General features: G+C 36.0%; 7 protein-coding genes and 1 non-coding gene across 9 annotated transcripts in view; 3 read left to right on the plus strand and 5 right to left on the minus strand.

Moving 5' to 3' along the window:
* Nucleotides 1-1,034: 1,034 nt before the first annotated feature.
* On the plus strand, nt 1,035-2,365 carry LOC118027906 (F-box/kelch-repeat protein At1g15670). The gene has a single exon (XM_035031406.2). It carries the CDS (start codon nt 1,116-1,118, stop codon nt 2,151-2,153), a length of 1,038 nt encoding a protein of 345 aa, XP_034887297.1. The 5' UTR covers nt 1,035-1,115; the 3' UTR covers nt 2,154-2,365.
* Nucleotides 2,366-2,502: 137 nt separating this feature from the next.
* Nucleotides 2,503-4,286, plus strand: LOC118027908 (feruloyl CoA ortho-hydroxylase F6H1-3). The gene is made up of 2 exons (XM_035031408.2): nt 2,503-3,242; nt 3,353-4,286. The coding sequence occupies exons 1-2, from the start codon at nt 2,734-2,736 to the stop codon at nt 3,927-3,929; spliced, it is 1,086 nt and encodes a 361-aa protein (XP_034887299.1). The 5' UTR covers nt 2,503-2,733; the 3' UTR covers nt 3,930-4,286.
* On the minus strand, nt 4,115-5,733 carry LOC118027907 (probable polyamine transporter At3g13620). The gene has a single exon (XM_035031407.2). It carries the CDS (start codon nt 5,672-5,674, stop codon nt 4,259-4,261), a length of 1,416 nt encoding a protein of 471 aa, XP_034887298.1. The 5' UTR covers nt 5,675-5,733; the 3' UTR covers nt 4,115-4,258.
* Nucleotides 5,734-7,272: 1,539 nt separating this feature from the next.
* LOC118027904 (probable polyamine transporter At3g13620) lies at nt 7,273-9,114 on the minus strand. Its single transcript, XM_035031404.2, has one exon. It carries the CDS (start codon nt 8,953-8,955, stop codon nt 7,540-7,542), a length of 1,416 nt encoding a protein of 471 aa, XP_034887295.1. The 5' UTR covers nt 8,956-9,114; the 3' UTR covers nt 7,273-7,539.
* A 997-nt stretch (nt 9,115-10,111) lies between these two features.
* On the minus strand, nt 10,112-11,710 carry LOC118027916 (pectate lyase). The gene is made up of 4 exons (XM_035031417.2): nt 11,313-11,710; nt 10,868-11,223; nt 10,477-10,615; nt 10,112-10,339 (listed from the first exon to the last, which is right to left on the minus strand). The coding sequence occupies exons 1-4, from the start codon at nt 11,652-11,654 to the stop codon at nt 10,112-10,114; spliced, it is 1,065 nt and encodes a 354-aa protein (XP_034887308.2). The 5' UTR covers nt 11,655-11,710.
* A 3,757-nt stretch (nt 11,711-15,467) lies between these two features.
* Nucleotides 15,468-15,539, minus strand: TRNAG-UCC (transfer RNA glycine (anticodon UCC)). The gene has a single exon. It is a non-coding gene; the product is annotated as a tRNA-Gly (tRNA).
* Nucleotides 15,540-16,430: 891 nt separating this feature from the next.
* Nucleotides 16,431-20,312, minus strand: LOC118027912 (uncharacterized). Of its 2 annotated transcripts, XM_035031414.2 has the most exons (7): nt 19,784-20,312; nt 18,280-18,354; nt 17,838-17,888; nt 17,536-17,593; nt 17,223-17,296; nt 17,044-17,106; nt 16,431-16,959 (listed from the first exon to the last, which is right to left on the minus strand). In XM_035031414.2, exons 1-7 carry the CDS (start codon nt 19,919-19,921, stop codon nt 16,576-16,578), a joined length of 843 nt encoding a protein of 280 aa, XP_034887305.1. In that variant the 5' UTR covers nt 19,922-20,312; the 3' UTR covers nt 16,431-16,575. The 2 variants fall into 2 exon arrangements, with proteins under 2 accessions (XP_034887305.1, XP_034887306.1); XM_035031415.2 differs by lacking the exon at nt 17,838-17,888 and having other exon boundaries at nt 19,784-20,305.
* A 975-nt stretch (nt 20,313-21,287) lies between these two features.
* LOC118027913 (bifunctional 15-cis-phytoene synthase, chromoplastic-like) overlaps nt 21,288-26,700 on the plus strand; it is a 32,977-nt gene continuing 27,564 nt past the window's right edge. The window contains exons 1-4 of the mRNA XM_073404907.1: nt 21,288-21,438; nt 22,293-22,442; nt 22,684-22,734; nt 22,961-23,055. Coding sequence (XP_073261008.1) covers nt 21,288-21,438; nt 22,293-22,442; nt 22,684-22,734; nt 22,961-23,055 — 447 coding nt within the window. The remainder of the gene's footprint in view (nt 21,439-22,292; nt 22,443-22,683; nt 22,735-22,960; nt 23,056-26,700) is intronic.

Genomic DNA, 26,700 nt, shown 5'->3' on the forward strand with positions numbered 1-26,700 from the left:
ACATAAACCTAGTGACAATCTAGTTGTTCCCATCACAATAAGACTCCATTTGGGAACGCAGTGAAAACTGCATTCCCAAAAAAATCAATTTTTTTTAAAAAATTTAATATAGTTTGTATGTTTTGGATCGTTTTGATGTGCTGATGTCAAAAATAATTTTTAAAAAATAAAAAAAAATATCATTGGCATGCATTTTGGCACGAAAAGTTATTTGAAAAACAACCGCTACCACACTGTCAAACATACTCTAATTCTTGATAGACCCCCTTTGGGTTGCAAGCTAATGAGTTTAAATTAATAATTAACTAACAAAAATTCAATAATGCAATAAACTCCTAAACAATGACTAATGCCCTAGAAAAAAAATTAAATTAAAAAAAATTATTTAAAATTAAATAGATAAAAAATATAACAATAAAAAAATTATTCATGTTAAAATTCCTCCATATAGCCTAAATTTCTAATTTTTATATATTTTTGGCAGATTTGAATCTTAATTTCAAACATATTGTTCTTTTTTATTTGGATGAATTATTAGGCTTACAATATATAGTTTAAAAGTTTCAAATATCTAGTTTTTATCCTAACTTTAATCGCAACAGAATTTAACCGGTAGTTTTAGATATGTCCCAAACAGTACACGAATGTATTGTTTGACATATTTGATAATATTAGTTTACTAAATCTGACCTTTTGAATTATTATGTTTTCTAAATTCATTTAACTTAAAAATTACCACAATATATTTTTACGTATTTAATATTTCCCTGTAAAATTTCAGCTTTATCCAATATACGATTTGAAAAATATATTTAATCTCGCAAAATTAATCAGCAAACATTTGAAAATTAAATTTAAAGATAACTTGGTTTATATTATAAATTTAGTAAACTCGGAATGAATTTATTGATTTTGTTTGATTTTATTAATTTTAAGTTTTTAGTTTGATTTAGCATGAATTTGTTATGCTGACACGTGTCGTGATCTCTTACCTAAGCTATTGTCTCTGTTCTGTCTATAAATACTGACATTTGATGTGGTCTGATTAACAGACACTGTAAAGTGCAAACTACAAACAGAGAGAGATCTTCCAGAGCTCGATAAATTTCCTATAAATGGAAAGTACTGTGTTCACTGAGTTTATCCCGAGTTTGCCTCAAGAACTTGGTCTTGAGTGCATGACTCGGTTGCCTTACACGGCTCACAGAGTTGCATCCCAAGTCTGCAAGCGATGGCGTGAATTACTGGAAAGCAAGGATTTTTATTACCATAGAAAGAAACTGGGGTACACCCATAAGGTTGCTTGTCTTGTTCAAGCTGCTGACAGGGCTGATGTTTCGCAAGGATCGAAACCAGGTAACTCGCCTAGTTTTGGGATCACTGTGTTTGATTCAGTGAGTCAGACATGGCAGAGGCTTGACCCGGTACCCAAGTATCCAAACGGGTTGCCTTTGTTTTGTCAACTGGCAAGCTGTGAGGGGAAGCTCGTGGTCATGGGAGGGTGGGACCCAGTGAGTTATGAACAGGTGAGTCATGTTTTTGTGTATGACTTTACAACAAGGAAGTGGAGAGAGGGGAAGGAGATGCCATCAAAGAGGTCCTTTTTTGCTATTGGGGCATATTCGGGTCGGATTTATGTTGTGGGTGGGCATGACGAGAATAAGAACGCGTTGAAAACCGGGTGGGTTTATGACTTGAGCAAGGATGAGTGGACCGAGTTGAATCAGATGAGTCAAGAGAGAGATGAGTGTGAGGGGGTGGTGATTGGGGATGAGTTTTGGGCGGTTAGTGGATATAGGACCGACAATCAAGGGGAATTTGAGGAAAGTGCAGAGGTCTACGAATTCAGGTCGGGTCAATGGAGGCGGGTCAAGGAGGCGTGGATTCCAGGGCGGTGCCCGAGATCTAGTGTTGGGGCAGGGAAGGATGGGAGATTGATGAGTTGGGCTGACTTGGACCCGGCGGTTCGGGTTGCGGTACGGGGGATCATGTTCGGTTCTCGGGTCATGATTGCCGGGTCGGATAGCCCAGGTGCACCCCAAGGGTTCTATATGGTGGAAATGAAAGATGGGCAAAATGGGCAATTGGAAAAGATCGAAGTGCCTGAAGAGTTCTCTGGGTTTGTTCAATGTGGCTGCTGTGTGGAGATCTAAGGGAATGCCACTTTGTGTGCCCTTTTTTTTCTTTTTTTTGAACTTGTATCAACTACTATAGCTTTTGACATTCGAGGGCATATTTGGAATTGCAGCTAACCGCACTGTAAAAACGCAATTCCAAATAAACACTCAATTATATATATAGAGTATCCCTCTTTGCAAAATTTTTGTACTAGATGTTATCTTATTAGAGCAATGTTGTTTTGTAATTAGGTCTTATATTCCCTACTGATTTTTTTTTTTTTTAAAAACAAAGTTTAGATTATCAGGTTGACCCCAATTAATTAAAATAGCAGTATTTTGTATTCTCTACTGATTTTGTTAGATTCCTTTATATTCCTTGTTCAGGCTTTCATTTTTTTTTTTAATATAAATATTATATTTATGGATGATTACATTCATGTAACTCGTGCATTAATTAAGCTTCTAGATTAATGTAATATAAGTTAACTTATTTAATTAACTTCCACTCAATTAAATATAATTTAATGTTAAAATGTAACAACTGGAAACATTTACTATAACTACATGAGCTCTCTCTCTTGAGTCTTAACTGTCTAAGCCAAAAGTTCAAGCAATGGCTCCAACTACTGCAGTGTTAATCAATGGCTCCTCGGATGCCATCACTGATTTTGTCCTGAAACAAGGTAATGGAGTAAAGGGACTCTCAGAAATGGGCCTCAAAAACCTCCCTAAACAGTACATCCAACCCCTCGAGGAAATCATCAGTGATGCCAAGATCATGCCCCAAGCATCCATTCCCGTCATTGACATGTCAAAACTGGACGGCCCAACAGTTGCAGAAGCGGTCTGTAGGGCTGCAGAAAGATGGGGTTTCTTTCAGATTATTAACCATGGGGTTCCCATTGATGTACTTGAGGATGTCAAGGAATCAACTCATCGGTTCTTCAGGTTGCCAGCAGAGGAAAAGAGGAAGTATTTGAAAGAGCTCTCTCCTTCTAACAACGTGCGGTTTGGCACAAGCTTTAGTCCTGAAGCTGAGAAGGCTTTAGAGTGGAAAGATTACCTTAGCCTCTTTTATGTCTCTGAGGACGAGGCTTCTGCTTTGTGGCCCTCTGTTTGCAAGTAACAATTTTTTTAACTTTTCACAAGCTGCACATGCGTAATCTGTTAAAATGCATCAAAATCATTTAGTTAGAGATGGCTTCGACTGGACTGAAATGTTTTACTTTCAGGGATCAAGTGCTAGACTACATGAGGAGATCAGAAATCGTTATCAGAAGGCTACTAGATGTGTTAGTGAAGAATCTGAAAGTGACTGAGATTGATGAGACAAAAGAATCCCTCTTAATGGGGTCTAGGAGGATTAACCTAAACTACTATCCGATTTGTCCAAACCCTGAGCTCACAGTAGGAATTGGCCGCCACTCGGATGTCTCGACACTCACAGTCCTCCTCCAAGATGATGTTGGTGGACTTTACGTCCGAGGAGATGACGATTACTGGATTCGTGTTCCTCCTGTTAACGGTTCCCTTGTGATCAATGTTGGTGATGCTCTGCAAATAATGAGCAATGGTCGATACAAGAGTGTTGAGCACTGCGTGATGACCGATGGAAGTAAGAACAGGATTTCAATCCCCATATTCATCAACCCAAGGCCATCAGACAAAATATCTCCTTTTCATGAAGTGCTGGCAAGCGGCGAGAAGGCAGCGTATAAGGAAGTTCTGTACTCGGATTACGTCAAGCATTTCTTCCGAAAGGCACATGATGGGAAGAAAACAATTGATTTCGCTAAGATAAGAATATGAAGCTCTTGTTTTACAGGTGTTGCAGCTCGTGCAGAACTGAGGATGTATCTTGTACACACAGATTTTGCAGTGCCACCAATCAATCCAACTTTCATTCTCTGATGATTCTGAATTCAATTCCTAGAAGAGTTGAAGTGGTAACCGTGACCTCATAAATGTAAACTACAATCAATCAATTCAAGAAATGAACAAAAATAAATTTGATTTTTCTTTTTATAAGATCAGAAGTTGTGTATATACATGACTTCACAGATGACCAGAAACAATTTCAATACAAGCAAACAATTCCTGAACAATAGAATAAACAGAAAAAAAAAAAAAAAACTACTTTAATCCTCATATTCCAGTTTTTCTCCAGTGTTGTTAAATTGAAGCCACATCTTTGATTTGCAGAACTTCATGAAGAAGTACCATAAAATCCCAAGAACAGTCAAAATAAAGCTCACCATATACACAGTTCTAGTTGCCACAGCCATAACATAGACCAGAAACACAGATGGAATCAAGCACATTATGATCAAGCCAGGCATTCCCATTGGAACCCTAAATGGCCTGTCTATACTAGGCATTTCCCTCCTCAACCATAAAAATGATGCAAATTCCAACAGCATACCTAAACTGTACAAGAAATTCACTGAAGAAATTATGTCTGCAAAATCCATATAACAGCCTGCTAATGCTATTACTGTTGAGACCAGAATTGCCACCCAAGGTGTGTTAAACCACTTCGATCTCACACCAAAAAATTGTGGCAAAAATCCCAAGTCAGCCATGCCTAAAACTTGGTATGCACAACTACTCAATTGTGCTTCATATAATCCAATAACAGATAAACATGCACCAATTTCCATCCAAAATTTCAACCATTTCCCAGCAACCATTTCAGCTACATAAGCAAAATAGCCATCAGTCCAATCTTCTTGGCTTAATGGTATAGCCCCTGCGGCAGCTAAAAGAGGTACTAAGTAACCTAAACAAGTGAGCACGCCAGCAGATAAAAGTGCTATTGGAAAAGTCCTTTGAGGTTGCTCAACTTCACCAGCTAAAGTACTAGCACTATCCCAAAAATTTAAGTTCCAAAACAGAGTATTAAAAAACAATGTCCAATCTTTTTGGACACCCTTTTGTCCTAAACTGATCCATCTTGAAGGATCAATCTTGGGGATTGAAACCAATGTCAGTACTACAAATGGTGAAAGTGACACGATACCTAAAGTAACAGCAGTGTAACCAACAATTGCCAAACCCGTATAGTTTAGAAACGACAACACCAAAGTTGAGACCAATAAGGCAATATAGCGAGGCACACCTGAAGAGAAAACTGGGAAAACCAACTTGAGATAGTCTATGCAAAGAACTGGATATGAGGCCAGATTCAGGACACCAGTAAGGAACTTCCAGGAGCCCATCAGGGAACCCCAGAAGGGTCCAAAGGCCTGATGGGCCCAGATGACAAAACCACCGTTGCCTGGAAAGGCGGTGGCGAGCTCGGCGGTGACAAGGGCCTCGGGGATGCTCCAAATGAAGGGAAATATGAGGAAGCCCAGTATGGCCCAAAGAGGCCCAGCAGCTCCCACAGCTGATTCTTCACCATAAGGACCCCCTGATACCTCAAAGAAGATGAGGAAAACAAGTGGGATTAATGCTAGTTTTCCATGGCTTTTGGTGGTGGTGGTGGTAGTGGTGGTAGGTGTTTGTTGTTCCAGGAGATGTTGAGTGTTTGAAGAGGAGAGGTGGGGTTCCATCCTTTTGGTGTCAAAGCTTTGAATATACTGGTAGGTTTGTAAGGCTTTATGAAAGGAATTTGGAGGGGTGGTGGGCCCTTTTTTTGTCCTCACTCATGAAAATTCAATTTGATAAATAAGATATAGGCAATTCAATGTTGATATGGAATGACAGGTGAACATGGAAAAATATTTTAAAATATTTTTAAAATAATTACCAATAGTTGGAAAAAAAATATAAGAAAAGGAGTTAAAAATATTTTTGACTGACACATGATATTGTAATAAAAGAAACTGTCTCATAATTTATTTTCTTGTCCCACATAATGGATACACTTTGATCTTTTGTTTTTAAAACATATGAATTATATGGTGTAAAAATTATAAGAAAATTATTAAAAAGTTGTGAACCTAATCTTGTTCCAAGTCAATGTTCGTGTCAAATTTGACAAGTTATCATCACAATCATAACAAGCAAAAGTATGCGCAGTACCAAAATTAATAATGGATGCAAGTTGCTCTCATTTAACTGGAAATTCTTTCTAACCACCCCTGTGAATATCTTCAATAAGATCATGAAGTAAGGTCATACCAGGCTGCAGTTACAATGCATCCAAGATCCACCTCCATCATTCAAAGCTAGCAAAATGGGGCCAAATTGGGGAAGAGGTGCATGCCTGATATATATCTTAGTCAAAAAAATCTTGTGGGGAAAGATATGCAGATACACATGTCATGGCCCTCCACTTTGGCTATGTTGATGCAAGGAAAAGTCAGAGCAATCACGTTGCTTTCAATCGCTTCTGCATTATTTTGTTAAGTTCCACGCATTAATGGCCAAGCTCTCCAAATTCTAAGCAAGATCATTGTCATCTCCATCCCTATTATGTTTAATCAAGAACAGAAATTGAATCATAGAGATTCCTTCGTATAATTTAGAAATTCAGCTCATACACGCCATTCTATGCACGCAGTTAACTACTGTTCTTGACAGTGCCTAAGAAAATGAAACCGTCTCTTACAATATGATAAGCATCAAGTGTGCCCCACTGCCTTTTATCAAAATCAAAAGAACACTAAATCATGTCCTTTTTGTTTAAAAAATAAGCAGAAAATCTTCAACATTAATGTTAATATCTTCTTGCAGGTACCAGTTTGAATACTCAATATTTTCTTTGTTGTAAAACTAAGAAGATTTTCAACATTAATGCGAATATCTTCTTGTAGGTCCTATTTTTGTTCCAACGAGATTTAAACCGGTGAAGTTGTAGATGGATTCAGCTTGGTAATGAATGCAGCGAGGGGTGCATCCGAGTTTTTGATTCAAGGACCCTCTTTTAAAATTGATTTTTTTGGGATGTTAGAAATCACTATATTTATAGAGGGTAATCATTGTGCTAATAGTTGACTTTTTTCCCTCTCCTCGAGGAGATAGAAAGGATTTTTTTATTATTATTATTTGATTTAAATTTACCGATGCCTACATTCAATTCTAGACTCATTCATCCCTTTTTTAGGGATCCAAGATTGACAAACTCTACATCAAATTGAGTTAGTTTAATCATCAGGGATTTCTTTTAAGCCAAAAAAACAGAGTACAAATCCAGGGAGGTTAGGGCTAATAAACAGAGAAAAAGCAGGAGAGAATAACAGTACAGAAGCTGTTTTCATTAACCTAATTTCTTGATCTCATAACTTTACAACCATACAACCGTAGTAGAAATAGGATCTTTAGATCCTATGCAGATCCTCCAATGCCAAGTGCCGTGTTGTTGAGAATCGGGAGTCCACAGATTTCCATGTGACTGTCTCTATGTCTTTTTCTTAAACACTGAGCCAAATTCATTCATGACCAATTCAACAAGATAACAACCTTCTCTTATACATCAATCTTCAATGACTTCACCGCTGCTAAACTTGAACCACTGCTTTGTCTTGCAAAAATTCATAAAGAAGTAAAATCCAATGGCACCCACAGTCATCAAACCACTCACCAAGTAAACAGTCTTAGTAGCAATAGCCATTATAAGAACCAAAAATGCAGATGGTACTAAGCACATAACAATCAAACCTGGAAGCCTCATTGGAATCCTGTAAGGCCTTTTCAACCCTGGCAATTTCTTTCTCAACCAAATAAAAGATGCAAACTCTAACAACATACCTAAACTGTATAAGAAATTAGCTGACGAAATGATATCTGTAAAGGTCATATATGAGACACCAATTGTGATCAAAGTGGATAGCAATATCCCCACCCAAGGTGTGTTGAACCTTTTAGACCTAATGGCAAAGAAGTTTGGAACAAATCCTAAATCAGCCATACCAAGAAGCTGGTATGCACTACTACTTAATTGAGCCTCATATAAACCAATAGCAGATAACACAGCACCAACTTCAATCCAATACTTTAGCCACTTCCCTGCAATCATCTCTGCAGCAGTGGCATGAAATCCTGATTCCCATAGACTTTGATCCACAGAAATAGCACCAGTCACCGCAAAAAGTGGAATCAAGTAAGACACACAAGTGAAGATCACAGCCACAAGTAAGGCCATAGGAAATGTTTTCCGGGGTGAATCCACTTCACCAGCCAAAGTACTAACATTGTCCCAGAAATTCAAGTTCCAAAAAAGTGTGTTAAAGAACAAAGTCCAGTCCTTTTTCACACCCTTTTGGCCAAAACTTATCCACCTATGAGGATGAATCTTAGGGATTGCTATCAAAGACATAACTATAAAAGGCGAAAGCGAAACAAGACCAAGCAGAACAGCAGCATAACCAACAATAGTCAATCCAGTATAGTTTAAAAACGATAACAACAATGTTGAAATCAAGACAGCAACTTTTCTAGGCCAACCTGATTCCAAAGCAGGAATTACCTTCTCCATGTAATCAATGCAAAGAACAGGAAAAGCAGCAATATTAATAACACCACTCAAGAATTTCCAAGAACCCATCAGAGATCCACAGAAAGGACCAAAAGCCCTTTCAGCCCATATGACAAAACCTCCATTTCCAGGGTAAGCAGTGGACAGCTCAGCGGTGATAAGAGCCTCAGGAATACTCCATATAAATGGAAATATCAAGAAACCAAGTAAGGCATACAGAGGCCCTGCAGCCTGGACCGCAGGTTCTTCTCCATAAGGACCCCCAGCAACTTCAAAGTAGATTAAGAATATTAGAGGGACCAGGGTGAGTTTTTTTGGGAATTTCTTGGCGGTGGTGGTGATAGGAAGTTCTTGAAGGGTGTCTGGTGCTTTGGGTGGGGTTTCGGAGGTGGTTTCCAGGTTTAGAGAAGACATTTTTTCTCGTGTTTCGGTGCTCCGCCTTTAGACTAATAAGTGGAAAGTGATTATTGAAGGGCATGAAAAATGTGATTGCGAAGAGCTATGGAGCCATAGCAAAGAGAGAGAGATAAGAGTCGTGTTTTTTCCTTTAATCATGATACCAACCTTATATTTTAGAAAAAGTGAGCTGTCAATTGAGTCAGCAAAGTAAGATGGAGACTATATTCTAAAAGATTGCCAAATATTTGGATATTCGAACCACATTCTTTATTATATATAAAAAAAATTATGTCGACTTGGTGGGCTAATCCTAAAAGATTGGATTCCAAAGTATGATTCGAGCTTAGATTTTAGTTGATTTATAAACCATATTAACTCGATCGAGCTGGTATTAGATAAAAGAAAATAAAAAAATCACGTGTTTTTTGTTTTTTTATTTTTTTTTGTTATGAATGAATTCAGAATTATATATTATCAATTTGCAAGATTAAAGAAGCCAAAAACATGGTGGCAAAACAGGAGCAGAAAAGCAAAAGAAAATCAAGACCATCTGCACCAAGAAAATAATAAGGTGCAAAAACAAGAAAATAAGACTCTGCGTTTGTTTGTTTATGCGGCCGGCATTGAAACAAGCAAACTCTTAATCCAATTCTATATCAGAGTCAACAACCAACAACGCATCTCAGGCCAAACTTAACAGTAAGCATTGTAACCCTTCTTGTCTTGGTTTCTTGTTATTCGCAGGTTGCATAAACAACTTCCTGTAAGGAAATATAATTAAAAAGGACACCAGGCATACATATTTACAACCTTTTCCCTTCCAGTAGTTTTCTTTCAAGTTAGTCAGATTGCTATGTCAGGCACATTTCTTGTTAGAACCTTAAAAAAAGAGAGGCTAAAACTCATTTGGTATGCGTCCTCATGCTTGCCAATTCAAAACCTTAAGTTATTTGATTAAGCCTCGTTGGAACGAACGAGCCTAACCGCTTAGTTATAGATGATGTTATATATAAAAAAAATATTATCTTAAAAGTTTAAATTATTAGATAAAATGTTGAAGATAATTTTATGTTACTCATTAACAAAGCAGCATACATGTACGGAATACAAGAAGAAAACATTTTCATTTTTAGGATCTGCATTTTCTCTCAATCTGCAACTCTCAGACTCATCAGCATGTCAATGTTCTTGTACATGTTAAAGCACCTGCTGAGCTAGTCATTGACTGAACAGAGTTTGCACTTCCAACTTTGAACTTTTGCTCCTTATTGTAGTTAGGCTTTGCCGTACCTCTGCGGCCGGTTTGGACAAAAGAAGCTCCATTTGTAAACATATCCCCTACAGAGTAGAAGTTCCAGGGCTTGCCTTTTGCACCCATCTCCGTATTTCTCCAAGTTACCTGTTGAAATATCAGAGTTTTTTTCTTAGTTTTTCTGATCCTTAATTCAGATATCCCCGTCTCCTTAATTTGCATGGTTTGGAAGATATGATCGATTCGTGGATGATCAATTTATATTTGATAGTTGAAAGCATTACCTCCTTCTTTCCGGATTGTGCAGGTGCAATAAAATGGTTGGATTCACTCTTGATGCTAGGATTCATGCTTCCTCCAATTGCATATTGTTCCCAACCCAGGTAAAGATTGTTAGCTACATGTGCATATCCATGGCGAACCCTGCATTATTTCCAATGATTTATATATCAGTGTAAAATCTTGAATACACGATTCATGATTCAGACTGCATGCGGACATGTGTTTAGTTAGAAATACAGAGACATTAATCCGTTTCTTAGACAGCTTTAAAGTCAATTTCTATCATTTTAAAACAAGAAAGACAGTCTCTATCCTCATCTCTGTCTCTTCTATCTAAGATAATATTAACCAAATGCCAGAAATTGTGGGATTTAATTAGGCATTATTAATTACCTTGGCATTCTTTGGTTGCAATTAGGACCAAAATGATTGAATGCAACCGTGACCTTCATGTTCTTGTCTCTCAAATACCCATCATCATGTCCAAGAAGCATAACCTTGTCTTGGTCTCTAAACCAATTGTTAGAGACAGTAACAAATGTAGATCCACGAGTGACATCAAGAAGGCCATCCTGGCACGAGTATAATGTATTGTGGTCTATCCAAACCTTAGATGCAGTGACCAGCCTTATGGCATCACCATCCATCTGACCTAACGGCATTAGTTTCCCATCCGGTCCCATGACTGAGCTAGGTCCCTGTGCCTTGCAATGGTGAATCTTTAGGCCATGGATGATCACGTCGGTTGCCTAGACAAACAACATTGATGTTTTAGACAGAGCATGCACTGCCTATATAATCAGAAATATTGGCAACTAGAGAAATTCAATTAACGTACCTTGTACACCACGAGGCATCCGATGCCTTCAATGCTGACATCAACGCCACGACCATCAATGGCAGTATGGCTGCTAATAAGAAGAGGTTTCTCAAGTTTAATGTCCATGTTCTTCTCAAAAGTGATCCAGACTTTTCCTGTGATCATGGTAGCTCCATATCTTAATGTCCCTTGTCTGGGATTCACAGGGTCGTCACTAGGATCGGTGACCTTATACCATAAAACATTTTTCCCAACATTGTTGGTCATTTTCCCTGCAAACCCCACAGAGCAAGTAGCCAGATGTTGTCGGCTTCTCTGCCAATTCGGATTCATTCTCCAGCATTGATCAATGACATTCATTTTGCTGGCCCCATGACAAGCATTAGGAATGAAGGAAAGGATGCAAATGGAAAGAAGAACAACAAAGAGCCTGAAGACAGCCATGATCGATGATAGAGTAGAATAGAGATTAAATTTGCAATGTAAGAGTTGGGGAATGGTGGAGATATTTATATAGGATCAAGAGGAGCTAAACAATGATGCAGGCGGGTGTAGTTTGATCAGTTGGTTACAACAGATTGGCTGCAGTGAGAGCTGATTTGCTGTATTTGTAACTAAATCTAACTTGAAACCTAATGTATTACAAGTGTTGTCGTCCTAAAAATAGAGATTGCAATAAAATCTCCATTATTTTGTGCACTGTTTGGGCTTGCATGGTTGTTTATCCTCCATTATGTTAGGACTTGAATTTAGCATCCTTAATTGTAGCCACTTGTCACACCCTCTTCCCACTTTTTTAGAATTTGAAAAATGCAAGATTATCCAGTGTGCTATAAACCTTGCCTGTAATCATTGTATTAAAACTTGCATATGTTCAACAGCTTGACCTGGAATATGGAGGGTATGAACCGGTCTTGATTGAAGAAGAAAAAAACGAAAACTTGCTAACTTGATAAAAAAAAAAAAACCTTGTGTTGATTTATTAACCCGATTGATCAAGCTTTTACCTAGTTAAAACTTAATCATTAACTCAATAATTTTTTTAAATAAAAATTGTTTTGGTCAAAATGATTTTATTTTAATTTTTATTAAAAAAAAAATTAAAATTGACCCTTCCAATTTATTGTGACTAGGGGCATGTCTCAAGTTTGGTTTTCTTTTTATTTTATTTTTAATGTGAATGTTTGAGTTAATTTGTATGTATTTTGATTAATTCCACGTGTTTTGAAATTAACGACTATGTAAGTTTCTAGTGGCCTTAAAATTTATGGGATTTGAATTAATGACCTTTAGGGAACAATTTTTTTTTTTTTTGGAGGTATATATGTTGCCTCATGTATTGCGCATGCAAATAAAAGAGTTGATATTTGCTGTGACAAGATTAGGTGCTAACATTCAAAAAGTATGTGATTCATGAATTTGAGAGGTGAATGATTTTTAGAATTGTGTGATTTTGTTTTATTCTTTTAATTGACACTAGTAGAAAGAAGGGGGTATGAACAGTTGTAATTTGACTGTGATTAATTGTAAATTCTTTTGCGAAAGATATTTTAAAAGTAATATGAATGAGATACTGGAGAAAACCATTATAGATGCCGGGGTAATGCTTGATGAGCTACTGATAATGACGTTACAGGTGGTGGCAGTGACAACGATAACTGTGGTTTTGTAGAGTTTATAGGGCAGTTTTCTTTTTGGATCTCGGAGGACCAAAAGATAAAGAAAGTGTAAGGTCAAAATCTTCTTCATCTTCACCTTCCAAATCTTGCTGGCTAATGATGTTGTTGCTGCTGCTGCTGCTGCGCTTTCTCTTCGTGGAGATCTCTTGCTCATTGGTTTCTAAATCTTGTCGGCTTTTCATGGTGTGAGTAAAAGAGGGAGAGAGGAAAACGAGAGAGATGGATTTTTAAAGGACAATAAAAATTGGAGATATAGTTATGGAAGCAGAATATATAAGATAAAAAAGAGACTACTGGTCATCTTTCTCTGTGTTTGTTATGCTGTTCTTCCCCTACCGGCCGGTCACCTTTTTATTGGGTCTTTTTCACTCTGTCTCAGCAAGTCTATAATTTAATAAAATCAAAGTTTGAAGAAGATATGAAAATTTGTTTCACATCTTTTATCTGAATTACAAAACATCAATTTTAACCCCATCAATTCCACAATTCCCTTCAAGCACATGTGAGCTATATCATTTGCAATGTGCTTTATAAAAAAATCACATTTCAAACCACATCTAATTTAATTCCATTTTCATGCACTTCACAAATTAATAATTTTACATCTAAATCATCTTTTTCTGCATTATTTTTGTTGAATTTTGATGGTTCATTCCAATCCGCAAAGGAATTGGATAATCAAAACTTTCAATTTTAATATTATATTCATTATGGTCAAGAAGTTATTTTTCCTACTCATAATCTCTTAGACTCCTCACCAATGATGGGTTAATTTTACAATCCATTTTCATATGTATCAGTTTTTCTTCTACACAAGCTCATCTTATTTTGCCACCTCTTATAGCCATGCTTATTCCAATACACAGCAAGTAAATAAATTTCAAGATAATTGAATTTTAATATCAATGGACAGAAATAAAAATACAAACAAGAAAATAATAAGTTAAAAAGATAAAATTAAAGTTGAATATGGTTATCATATAAAATCCTAATTTATAATTTTATTTTTTAGAATAAAAGTATAATATGTTATTTTAAAATATAAGGTAAACAACCTTATATATACCAGTTCTAAATTGAAAAAAATCTCAATTAATAATTATTAAGTTGTTTTAGGGATACCTAAACTAAAAAGAAAAAAAAATAGCAATCTTAATATTGTTTGATTTTCTAAAATAAATAGAAAAAAAATAATCATGAAGTAAAAAAGATTCCTAAACTAAATAAGAAATAATAATAATAATTAAAAAAATAATATTTTTTCCCTAAAATTCCTCCAAGCTCTATAAACCATAAAACTGGTCTAGACATATCTTATAGCTAACTGGATTCTTCAGAACTATCACACCAATTTTTAGAGCATCAAAGTCGAATTGAAGTAGGGTTAAGTTATTAATTTTATTTATAAAAAAAAATTATCATGTGAATTTTTTTCAAATTCTAAAAAATGGTAAGCAGATGTGATATCAGTATGACAACACTTACTTAGCTATAATACATTAGGTTTTAAGTTGGATTAAATTCTTTTAAACCACATAACACCAGCCTGCATTAGAAACGACTGGTCGTATTGAAAAGAGGCAAGCTTTTGCAAATATGAAATACCTCCTCCCCTCCTTTGCAGCTATGGCAATGGAGTCTATTTCTCTAAAGCAGGTAACATTTGCTACAAATCACAATAATATCTTCCCAAAGAATCAATGGAAACACCATCCAGTAATCCCAGCAACTCATACTAGTAGAATAATGTTTCACTTTGGCACCATCAAAAATTACAAAAGAACAGAGATTTCCAAGGTAAAAAGTCTGTTCACTTACATAAATACATACATAGCCTTGCATAGTTATTTATCTTATGATATGTGATTATGTTGCTTCCTGACATTAATGGGTTTTCTTTGTTTTCTTCTTAAATGCAAACTCTTGACAAATATAAGGTAAACAACCTTATTTATACCAGTTCTAAATTGAAAAAAAATCTCAATTAATAATTATTAAGTTGTTTTAGGGATACCTAAACTAAAAAGAAAAAAAATAGCAATCTTAATATTGTTTGATTTTCTAAAATAAATAGAAACAAATAATCATGAAGTAAAAAAGATTCCTAAACTAAATAAGAAATAATAATAATAATAATTAAAAAAATAATATTTTTTCCTTAAAATTCCTCCAAGCTCTATAAACCATAAAACTGGTCTAGACATATCTTATAGCTAACTGGTTTCTTCAGAACTATCACACCAATTTTTAGAGCGTCAAAGTAGAAATGAAGTAGGGTTAAGTTATTAATTTTATTTATAAAAAAAAATTATCATGTGAATTTTTTTCAAATTCTAAAAAATGGTAAGCAGATGTGATATTAGTATGACAACACTTACTTAATATATGCAAGGAAATTGCTTGGAAGTAAAGTAAAGTGGGTTTTTCTCACCTAAAAAAGGAGAGAGGATGTCATGCCACTATCCACCGGCATCCTTATGGCCGCCGAGTAAAATGCGTCTGCCAGGAGTCGAACCCGGGTCTATTGCTTGGAAGGCAATTATCCTAACCGTTGGACTACAAACGCTTTTGTTGACTGATCACTGTGTTTGACATATTTTGTTTAAAGAAAAGACTACAAACTCTGTTTCTGTCGCTTGTATTAAAGAAAAGAGTAAAGTTGTCATTTTAAAAAATAATAAATAATTAAAAACAGATCCTTAACGATAGTCTGTCGGGTCAACTCTCAATTTGATCTGTCAAGAAATCCAATTTTAGGTCAGATTATAAAATTAATCTATTGGTTTGATTACTATGATTTTTAAATTTGACGGGGGCAAAAAAAAAAAAAAAACAGAGAGGCTCATATAAGATGAGGCACCCTCTTCCTCTTTAGAATCTAGATTTTCCAAAACTTGTAAGTCATATTATTAATGCGATTTATCTTTATTTATTTTTGTGTTTTAAAAGTGTTTTTAAAAAAAATTAAATTTTTTTTATTAAGTTTAAATTAATATGCTTTTAATGTTTTCAAATCATTTTAATATGCTGATGTCAAAAATAATTTTTTTTTAAAATAAAAAAACATCATTAGCATGTATTTTAATACGAAAAGTTATTTGAAAAACAATCACAACCACACTGACAAACAAACTATTAATATATGCAAGGAAATTTTATAGCTGGAAGATAGATATTATGGAGATGTAAATTTTCTGTTATTATGGAGGTAGCTAGCTAGTTTCATTACTTCTATTAGAACCTAACCTACTGTCTGAGAATAGTTTTCTGAAGCTGCAAGATGTGTCCAACATTTCCGGTTTGTACAACGGAATGAGCAGGCATGTGTAATTTCCTCGGTTATTGGAAGACGTCATTTCCAGTTTCTATCTGTAAACACTAACCAAACGCAACCTTATAGCATGGAAAGTAACATGCATACACATTTTCAGTTGAAAATTAATCTACTCATGCTCGCTGTCTGAAATAGTGTCTTGCATTGCAAGTTAATTCGGTCTTCGATAAGAAAATCTAGGAATCAAAAGCTTTGACACATTCCACTAAAAAGAGTCCTTAGAGCACAATACTAGCAATTTCTTCTAGTTCGAAAGAAAATACCATTGCTAAGAACTCTCATCAATGGATCTCTTGTCGACTAATAATTTGGAAATCACCACGCACAATAAGAAAATGAAAGGCAGAAGATACATCTTAATTGGATTATCTTTCCCCTGACGAGTATATATATACTCCACAGTCGAATAAACACATTGCCACACAGCACCAGCCAATCCAAAATACTCAACAATAGTGCCAACAGGCTTTCTAGTTGCGGAAGTAGAAGTTGATCTTTCCTTTCGAGCCATGTGAATGAGTTCAACGGTAGCAAGAAGCAAAGCTACAAATGCCAACACCATGCCAATTAATGCATAACCCATCTGGTAAAAAACCGCAGATGCAATCTCTACGATTAAGTTTGTCACCAGCAAAGTCCATCCTGATATTTCCTGTACAAGAAAGTGGTTAGTTGTAAACAAGGCAGTTGAGAAAATCTCACCAATTCTCAAAAGCGTTGTTTCCATAGTTCTTACTCTAGGACGTGAACTTTCTCCGGCATCCTGCAGCTGTTCTGCCTCTGCAGCATAGACTACAAGCTGTACAATTCACAATGACATAATGTAAGATAATTGATAATACACAAAACAATACAATTATGACTGGCAGAGACTCATAATGTGAGATTATCCCATCTACACTATATATATATCACCTGGTTCACATCATTATCATTCATCGAGTCGTCTTGGCTAGGGACAGATGGAGCAAGATTTTCAACACGATTATCTGCAAAGTTGGCCAAATATCCATATATAGGTTGTGATATCAACCTTCGAAGAATTATTTCAAAAGAAGACAGACAAAAAAGAATTCCATGTGTTTAGATATATAATTTGCTTTCATGCATGATTTATTTTAAATATTAAAAAATAATATAAATTATATATTGAATCTCACTTAATACTTAATTTTTTTTTATTAAACTACTTCTTTAATATAATATTAAAGTCTTAATAGCAACATACCATTTGCTTGTAAGTCTGGAGGAGGCTGCTGCGTGTTCCGCGAAGCTACGTCAGGTAACTGCATTATCAAAACACTTTAAATATTTTTCATGGAGGTCGTGGTGGGAATTGGAAAATTCTTAAATCAAGAGTTTCAAAAGAAATAAAGTATAGACCTTCTCCATTAAATTTTCATTTTCAGTTAATTCTTGAAGAGGCTGGTCATTCCACGAACTTGACATCAAATATTTTTCATGGAAGTAGCGGTGAAAATTAGAAAATTCTGAAAATCAAAAGTTTTTCAAAAGAATAAGAGCATAGACCTCCTCTCTTGGAAATTCTGGAACAGTCTGGTTATTCCAGTTAGGAGGCGACTGCATTATCAAAACATTAAATATTTTTCATGTAAGTATGGTGGAAATCGGGAAATGCTGAAAATCAAAAGTTTAAGGTAAGTGAAGGTTAAATAAAAAAAACAATCTCAACTTAAAATTTTAATAAAATCAAAATATAATTTATATTATTGTTTAATATCTTTTTTCCAAATAAAAATTATTTGTTTAATTTTATTAATTAGAAAAAAAATATTATAATTTAAACTCATAATTATTTAATTATTATAATTTTAATATCATATTAAAAAATTATATCAACTAAAAAATTTTAATTATTAAGTAAAATTTTAAAATGTTAATCGGTTAGAATTCGAGTTAGGATATGCATCTCTTATAAAAATTTAAAACAATCGAGATTTTACTTACTTACCGGGACATCCATTTGGGCTATACCACGGGAGTGAGGAATACCATGGACTTGATTTTCCGCGAGAGTACTTAGAAACTGAAAAAAAAGAAAAAAGAGGTTAGACACGAATTGAAGGTACTTTTTCCAGCTGGCGCAAATCATTATCGCTAAATGACAACCAGCAGCCTGTTAGGCACCAACGAATAATAGGAAAGTTGAAGAGTTTCTTCAGTATGCTAGGATCTAAGATTGATGCCAATGCCACAAACCAGAAATGCATATTAGGTATCATGTGACTCAAAGTAATTGTTAATATTACAATTAAAAAAAAATAATGTTATTTAAAAACTATGGTAAAATTGAATTTTAATTTAAATATTATTTTATTTATAGTGCATTTTAATTAAAAAAAAATGATAAAAAATAAAATTAAAGAGCTCTAGAAAGAGGCTAGGCATCTCAGCTGCATGCCTGATCTTCTTCTTTTTCTTTTTATTTTTTTTTTTAAAATAAAATAAATAATATGTTATTCATTTTATATGTACGTGTAAACAAATCACATCATGTTATTTACTAGTTAAGATTTTAAGGTAGCTAAAAAATTAAAATCCCAGTTTTTAAAATTTGAAATTTTATTTTTAAAATTTTTCTTTCACTTGAAAACACCAAATAAACATCTTAATAACCTCATTAAATCCATTTTCAATATTAAAACACTCATTAATAGATCAGAAATATCTAAAATCACACCAAATGATCTACCGAACCGATTGAGATTTTGTAATAGTTGTTTTTTATAATACAAGTTTAAATCTTATTTCATTAAATTAGCCTCTATTTCAATTTTAAAATTGTACCAAAGATCTTAAGAATGTGGAAAAGAAAAGAAAATTTTAACATATAAAATATCAATAGCATCACGTATAAGAATGAAATTGAAAGAGAATTTGACTAGAAGAATAGTAATGCATAGTAATTTTAGTTGGTGTGAACTATTAAGCCTTTGGTAATGCTTTCTCGTAATATATTGAGTTTGTTAACATTTCTAAAGAAAAAGTAGCAAACATACATACCTTGTGCTTGACATGAGAAAGATCCATTGGTTTGACATGATGAGAAAGGAAAATGGCCAAACTATTGTGTTTCGCTATCCCATAAGAACACATTAAGAATTTAAGACTCTAATTCTTGGGTTTATGCGTGTACATATGTGTGTGTTTTGAGTTGAATTAATTAGTGTTCGTTTAATACCGCGGTAGGCTTTTTAAATTATTTTTATTTGAAAAAATATTAAACTGATAATTTATGAATGTTTTTTGATATTTTAAAACGATGATATTAAGAATAAAAAAATAAAACAATATCAATTTGATATATTTTTAATTAAAAAATATTGTAAAAAATAAATAATCATGTAGTGATTTTTTAGTTAAAGAGAAGGTGTAGAAATCAATGAAGCAAAAACATGGATCTGAAACCACATATTTGAAAATTGTTAGTAAAGTACTAGAACTAATACGATCACCTCGATAGATGATGGTTGATCGAAGCCACGGAAGGTTTGCTCAGGTGCACGTCGACGACGTAGTCCAAGCGTCGGAAAAGCTCCATCTTTCTCTGGTTCCGTTGCCTCCAATTTCACTTCTTCCTCTTCTATTTCCATGACCACCACTCCTTTTGCTTCCTCCGTGTATTAGTACGTACTGATGTCAGTGCCAAAAGTAATCACAACCACAAGAGTAGGATTTACCCTTCCCTTCTGTTTACTCTCTGTAATTGAGAATCTGTTCCCTGGTTTGATATCTAGCAGATTCCTTGGGAAAAAAAAATGAAAAAAGCTGTTACTTGTTTCTCCTTTTGATGTCGATGAAGATCTAAATCAGTAATTGCTAGTTAGTAACCTAGCCAGAAGTCACATGGAAACTTCTTAAGGGCTTCATCTCCGCGTTAATTCACTGTTTCTTGCAAGATTGCATTGTCATAAAGTGAGAAAAAAAAAGTAGGATTTGATTCAAACACTGTGTTGTAATAAAGACTATGAATAGAGCACCAATACTTAATAAAAGGGAGGGGAATTATCTTAATACCCAACTTCCTCTCCGTTTCCTTCCCTTCCCTACATGTCGGTTCGCGATGATAACAGGGCCAGTAGGATAATCCTTTCCTTTCAAACCATGTGAATGCGTTCAAACTTGGGTTGACCCGCGGGTCAACCCACAACCCAAGCTTTGGGTGAGGTCTATGTCAAGAACTAATTTTATCATGAATAAAGTCGCCCTCTCTTCATACTTATACTTTTACAGAATGATCAAGTTAGCTGGGTAATGATTAAGTTTTTTGTTGTGTTGAGTTTCCCTTCTATTGGAAGATGGTCACGTGAGGATGGTCTATTTTTTTATGGTAGATTAAACCCAAATCCATCAAGTTTCGATTAAACACTTCCATCACAGTCGTCGTCGTTGTGGTTCGATTGAGTTGAATTTTGCAGTCACGACTCGAGTTAATCCTCCCACTTGTAACTCAAATTTTATTCAAATCAATTTTTAAATTGATTTTTAAAACTACATTGAATTTTATATTGTTGGATTTTAAAGCTGTTCTAGTGATGCAACCGAATGAATTTTATACTATTTTAGGTTTTTGAGCAAATTATCTTTCACTAATCTTTTATATTATTAGAGAAAATTAAGTAACTGAGGTGAAAATGACACATATATGCAGACTGCAATTCCTAGTTTAGTATCATTGGTGGAATCAATGATTCTTTTTTTTCTTTTGGCTCATTGCTTTAGAACAACCAATCAAAGCCGTTCGGCATTGTTTTTTCCGGTCTCCAAGATGTTCCTTTTTCAGCTCACACTTTGTCTTTTACATTGACTTTTACCTATCAAATTTCCTTTCTAGTTTTGGCAAGTATGGCTAGATCCCGATGGATTTAGTGAACTTTCTCAGCACCTCGCTGTGCTGGTTCGGTTGAGCCAAAGCAAAGATAGTCTCAGGTCTCAACTTACATAGGGTGCATCACATCAATGGACAGTCAAACTGCCAAGAAGCAGCTCCAAACAGGAACTTTCAGCTTTGTAGATGTACCGAATCCTGATGTTGAGATGCTCCAAAGGAAGCACTACATGGAACTAGTCCAACTGGCATGCATCATGGCCTCCATAATTGGAAGAGGACGTCAACATGACCTATCATTTGATTAGTTCATTCACGGGGGAGGGTTTTATTTTACTTCTATACCGTTAAACTTCCTGCATAATCACCTCAGGACATAAATAGAATCGAAGGGTGTAGGGAGGCATCAAGGTGATCAAGATTCTTGTTGCATAGTCTTAAACAAAGTTTTGGATAGGTTGGTATTGGACAAAATCTAGCATCTTCGTAACACCCAATATTCTCTAAACACCACATTAGGGACTCATGTCTTTACTGAAAAATAAAAAATAAAAAAACTACAAGTTGTCATGATTTTGTAAAGCAAACTGATGTCCTTGATAAGAGCAAGCCATTTGAATAATCCCCCATTTTTTGCTTGAAAAATCTAGTAAGCTGAAACTAGTTGGCAATTTGCATGATGCTATCATCAATTTCCTTTTGATAAAGAGATTGAAAAGGAGAGGAATTAAGGTATAGAGACAGCTCGTTAATTGACTTAACATTGCTAGAGAGTATAAATGTTTGAGCTGTTCGATATTGCAGTATCATGACCAAGTTATTAGGTAACGTTTTCTGATGTTTTGAAGGAAGTTCAAGATCCTTTCAAGCCATTTTATCATTCTTCTAGAGAGCTTTTTCGTACATGAGAAGAATCGTTAAACGTTTCATGAAGTTCCTCGGCTACTTTATTTCTTTCTTGTGTACCATTTTCACTTTCGTCTAAGCCTTGCAATGGGGCAGATAATGGCAAGTTCTTGCGCTCAAACTCCTTGGTTACAAGAGCAAGAGCTGAAGTGATCGCAGCTCATAAGAGATCAAGCCAGCGTGCTTTTCTTCGGCTATTAAACATGGAATTCCTCATACTGATCTTCAAGCACATGAAATTGTTGAGAGGCGGTCTCAGGCTAACAGCTTAAGCAAGCAAGATATCTGTAGAAAGCCGGAGTTCCATCCAGCGTTTCTTGAAGAAGCCTATGAAAGGTGCAGAAACATTTGCGCCGAATATGCCAAGACTTTCTATCTAGGTAACATTCATATCTCTTTCACATTGTTCATTGCATGTATAGTTCTAGATGTCATGATTCAAGGATTTCTAGATGATATGAAAACTATCTCGTCGTTTCGATGCTTGCTTGATTGCTTACCAGATCCCATTAGCACTGGTTTCCAAACCTGTTTTATGATTTATCAAAACATTTAATTTGCCTCTGTATGTCATCACAGATTGTGTGGCAAAATAATGATGGCCATTGTCTCTCGATGCAGGAACTCGGCTGATGACAGAGGAGCGACAGAAAGCCACATGGGCAATTTATGGTAAGAGATTAAACCCCAGAATAGATAAATTAGTCCTTCAAAGACAATACTACCAAATTATTTATAGTTACAAGAAATTACGTGAAAAGATATTCAGTTCAGAAGATCGAAGAAGCAATTCAATTGATCCTAACAGTCACACTAGAGATGAATTAAGCAAAGAGGTTTACATAAGAAGTAAACTGTTATGAAAGTTGTTCTGCTGCAACTGAAATGTTTTCTGCAGTATGGTGCAGGAGGACAGATGAACTGGTCGATGGACCCAATGCAGTGCTCATGAGCACTGCTGTTCTTGATAGGTGGGAGGAGAGGCTGCAAGACATGTGAAGATAGGTGGAGGTGCCCACCTTGCCCACTTGACCAACTTGGCCACTTGGCCAAGTTGGCCAAGTTGGCTACTTGCTCTTCCATGGATGCTTGCCTATAAATAGGCAAGCATCCAAGCATTATACATGCCAAGTGAAGAGAGAAATAAGAGATAGTGAAGAGAGAAATAAGAGAGAGTGAAGAGGGAAATTAATCCCACTAAATTGTGAGGTATTTGTGAGAGAGTAAGTGAGGTGTTTTCTCCTAGTAATAGAGAGATTCTTAGTTGTTCTCCTATTATAGAGAGAGGTTATAATTCCCACATTACTAGTAAAATCCTTCTATACTTGCCCGTGGACGTAGCCTAATTGGGTGAACCACGTAAATTCTCGTGTGTCTCATTTCTCATTTAAGCCTTTTATCTTGTCGGGTTTGCATGCAAGTATCCTAACAGTGGTATCAGAGCCTTCCTGGTTGGTGTTGTTAACACACAAAAGTTATTCGTGTATACGGTTACTATTCACGTCTACGACACTATTCACCTATACGGCACTATTCATCCATACGGTACTGTTCACTTACGCTACTGTTGGCGTATATAGAAAGTCAGTGCGGTGATTAAATACAGTCTAGGAAGTTCTGTCTAAGGAGATTGGGTTTTAAGCGGGACCGTTTGTGACCCCTCCAGTCTTTCCTGGGAACTTACTTAGTGAAGTATTATTCACACGATACTATTTCTATATACGTTACAGATCTGTGAAACGGTGATAGCTGAATAGATCTCGGTGAATACAATGGCAGCAAAGTACGAGATTGAGAGGTTCAAGGGTAGCAATTTCTCACTGTGGAAAATGAGAATCAAGGCAATCTTGAGGAAAGACAATTGCTTGGCAGCAATTGGGGATCGGCCCGCGGAGATCACTGATAATGCAAAATGGAATGAGATGGATGGCAATGCTATTGCTAACATACATTTAGCACTAGCTGATGAAGTATTATCAAGTGTGGCGGAGAAGAAAACAGCTAAGGAGATATGGGAGACTCTAACAAAGCTATACGAGTCCAAGTCTTTGCACACTAAGATTTTCTTAAAGCGGAGACTTTATACCCTTCGAATGGCAGAAACCACGTCGGTGACTGACCACATCAACACAATAAGAACTCTATTTTCACAACTCACTACGTTGGGTCAACAAATAGAGGAAAATGAACGTGCAAGAGCTTCTACTTCAAAGTCTTCCTGATTCGTATGATCAGCTCATTATCAACTTGACCAATAATATCCTTTCAGACTATTTTAGTCTTCGATGATGTTTGCAGCCGCTATCTTGGAAGAAGAAAATAGGCGCAAAAACAAAGGAGACAGAAACAGTTCAAACCAAGCTGAGGCATTGTTGGTATCAAGAGGAAGATCAACGGAACGTGGCTCCAGTGGGAGTCAAAGGCAGGGGAGGTCCAAATCAAGAAGTAAGAAGATGATGAAATGCTACAACTGTGGCAGAAAAGGGCACTTCAAAAAGGATTGTTGGTTTAAAAAGGGTATAGAGAATACTGCAGAGTCATCAAAACCTCAAGGATGTGTTGCAAACACCTCAGAAGATGGAGAGGTTCTATATAGTGAAGCAGCAACAATCTCTACAGATAGAGAAGAGCTCGCTGAGGTCTGGCTAATGGATTCAGGAGCAACATGGCATATGACCCCTAGACGAGATTGGTTCCATACATATGAACCTATCTCTGGAGGCACAGTGTTCATGGGCAATAATCATGCTGTAGAGATTTCTGGCATTGGCACCATCAAATTGAAGACCTATGATGGCTTAATTCGTACTATTTCAGGAGTGCGACATGTGAAAGACTTAAAGAAGAATCTTTTGTCCGTAGGACAATTTGATAGTCTTGGCTGTAAGATTCGAACACACAATGGAATCATGAAAATTGTCAAAGGAGCGCTGGTGGTTTTAAAGGCAAGAAAGACAGTTGCAAACATGTTTGTATTAATGGGAGAAACACATCATGAGGCAGAAGCATCAATCGCATCAGCCAGTCCTGCAGAAGAGAAGACGATGATGTGGCATCAAAAACTAGGCCACATGTCAGAGAAAGGTTTAAAGGTTCTCTCTGATCAGAAGTTACTCCCTGGGCTTACAAAGGTTACTTTACCCTTTTGTGAGCACTGTGTTACAAGCAAACAACATAGGTTGAAGTTTGGCACGTCAACAACTAAGAGCAAATGCATCTTAGACCTGATTCACTCTGATGTTTGGCAAGCACCGGTTGTATCCTTGGGAGGAGCAAGATACTTTGTATCATTCATAGATGACTTCTCCAGGAGATGTTGGGTGTATCCGATTAGAAGGAAGGCAGATGTGTTCGCAGTTTTTAAAACCTTCAAAGCGCGGGTAGAACTTGAATCTGAAAAGAAGATCAAGTGTTTGAGGACTGACAATGGAGGAGAATATACCAGTGATGAATTTGATAACTTCTGTCAACATGAAGGTATCAAAAGGCAGTTCACAACGGCATACACTCCACAACAAAATGGAGTGGCAGAGCGGATGAACATAACTCTATTGGAAAGAACAAGAGCAATGTTGAAGGCTGCAGGTCTAGAAAAGTCATTCTGGGCAGAAGCAGTCAATACCGCCTGTTATATAATAAATCGATCTCCGTCTACTGCAATTGAGTTGAAGACACCGATGGAGATGTGGACTGGAAAGCTAGCTGATTATTCTCGATTGCATATATTTGGAAGTCCTGTGTACGTGATGTACAATACTCAAGAGGTCAGCAAGCTGGATTCAAAATCCAGAAAATGTGTATTCTTGGGATATGCTGATGGAGTGAAGGGGTATCGCTTGTGGGATCCCACTGCCCACAAGGTAGTCATCAGCAGAGATGTCATATTTGCAGAAGATAAAATGCAAATGGAAGAAAATAATAGCATTTTAAAGGAGACTACAGAAGTCCAGATGGAAAATACTCAGAATCATACTTTCTTCTGAAGCTGTACCAGAGCATGAAGAAACAAGAACAAATAGAGTCTGAAACTCCTGAAGTTCGACGGTCAACTCGTGAAAGAAGACCACCGGCTTGGCACTCAGAATATGTTTACTGAGAGCAACATTGCATACTGTCTTCTAACAGAGGATGGAGAGCCATCAACTTTCCATGAGGCTATCAAAAGCACAGATGTATCTATGTGGGATGACAGCAATGCAAGAGGAGATTGAAGCTCTGCACAAGAATAACACTTGGGATCTTGTTCCGCTACCACAAGGAAGAAAGGCCATTGGCAACAAATGGGTTTACAAGATAAAGCGTGATGGCAATGATCAAGTGGAGCGGTATCGTGCAAGATTGGTGGTGAAAGGATATGCTCAGAAACAAGGAATAGACTTCAATGAGATATTTTCTCCGGTGGTACGACTTACTACAATCAGAGTAGTCTTGGCAATGTGTGCTATATTTGATCTTCACTTAGAGCAGTTAGATGTGAAAACTGCATTTCTTCATGGAGAACTTGAAGAAGAAATTTATATGCTCCAACCAGAGGGTTTTGCTGAAACAGGCAAGGAGAACTTGGTTTGCAGGTTGAACAAATCTCTATACGGTCTCAAACAGGCGCCGAGGTGTTGGTACAAGAGATTTGATTCCTTC

Source organism: Populus alba, chromosome 1 (assembly GCF_005239225.2).
Source record: "Populus alba chromosome 1, ASM523922v2, whole genome shotgun sequence".
Lineage (NCBI taxonomy): Eukaryota > Viridiplantae > Streptophyta > Magnoliopsida > Malpighiales > Salicaceae > Populus > Populus alba.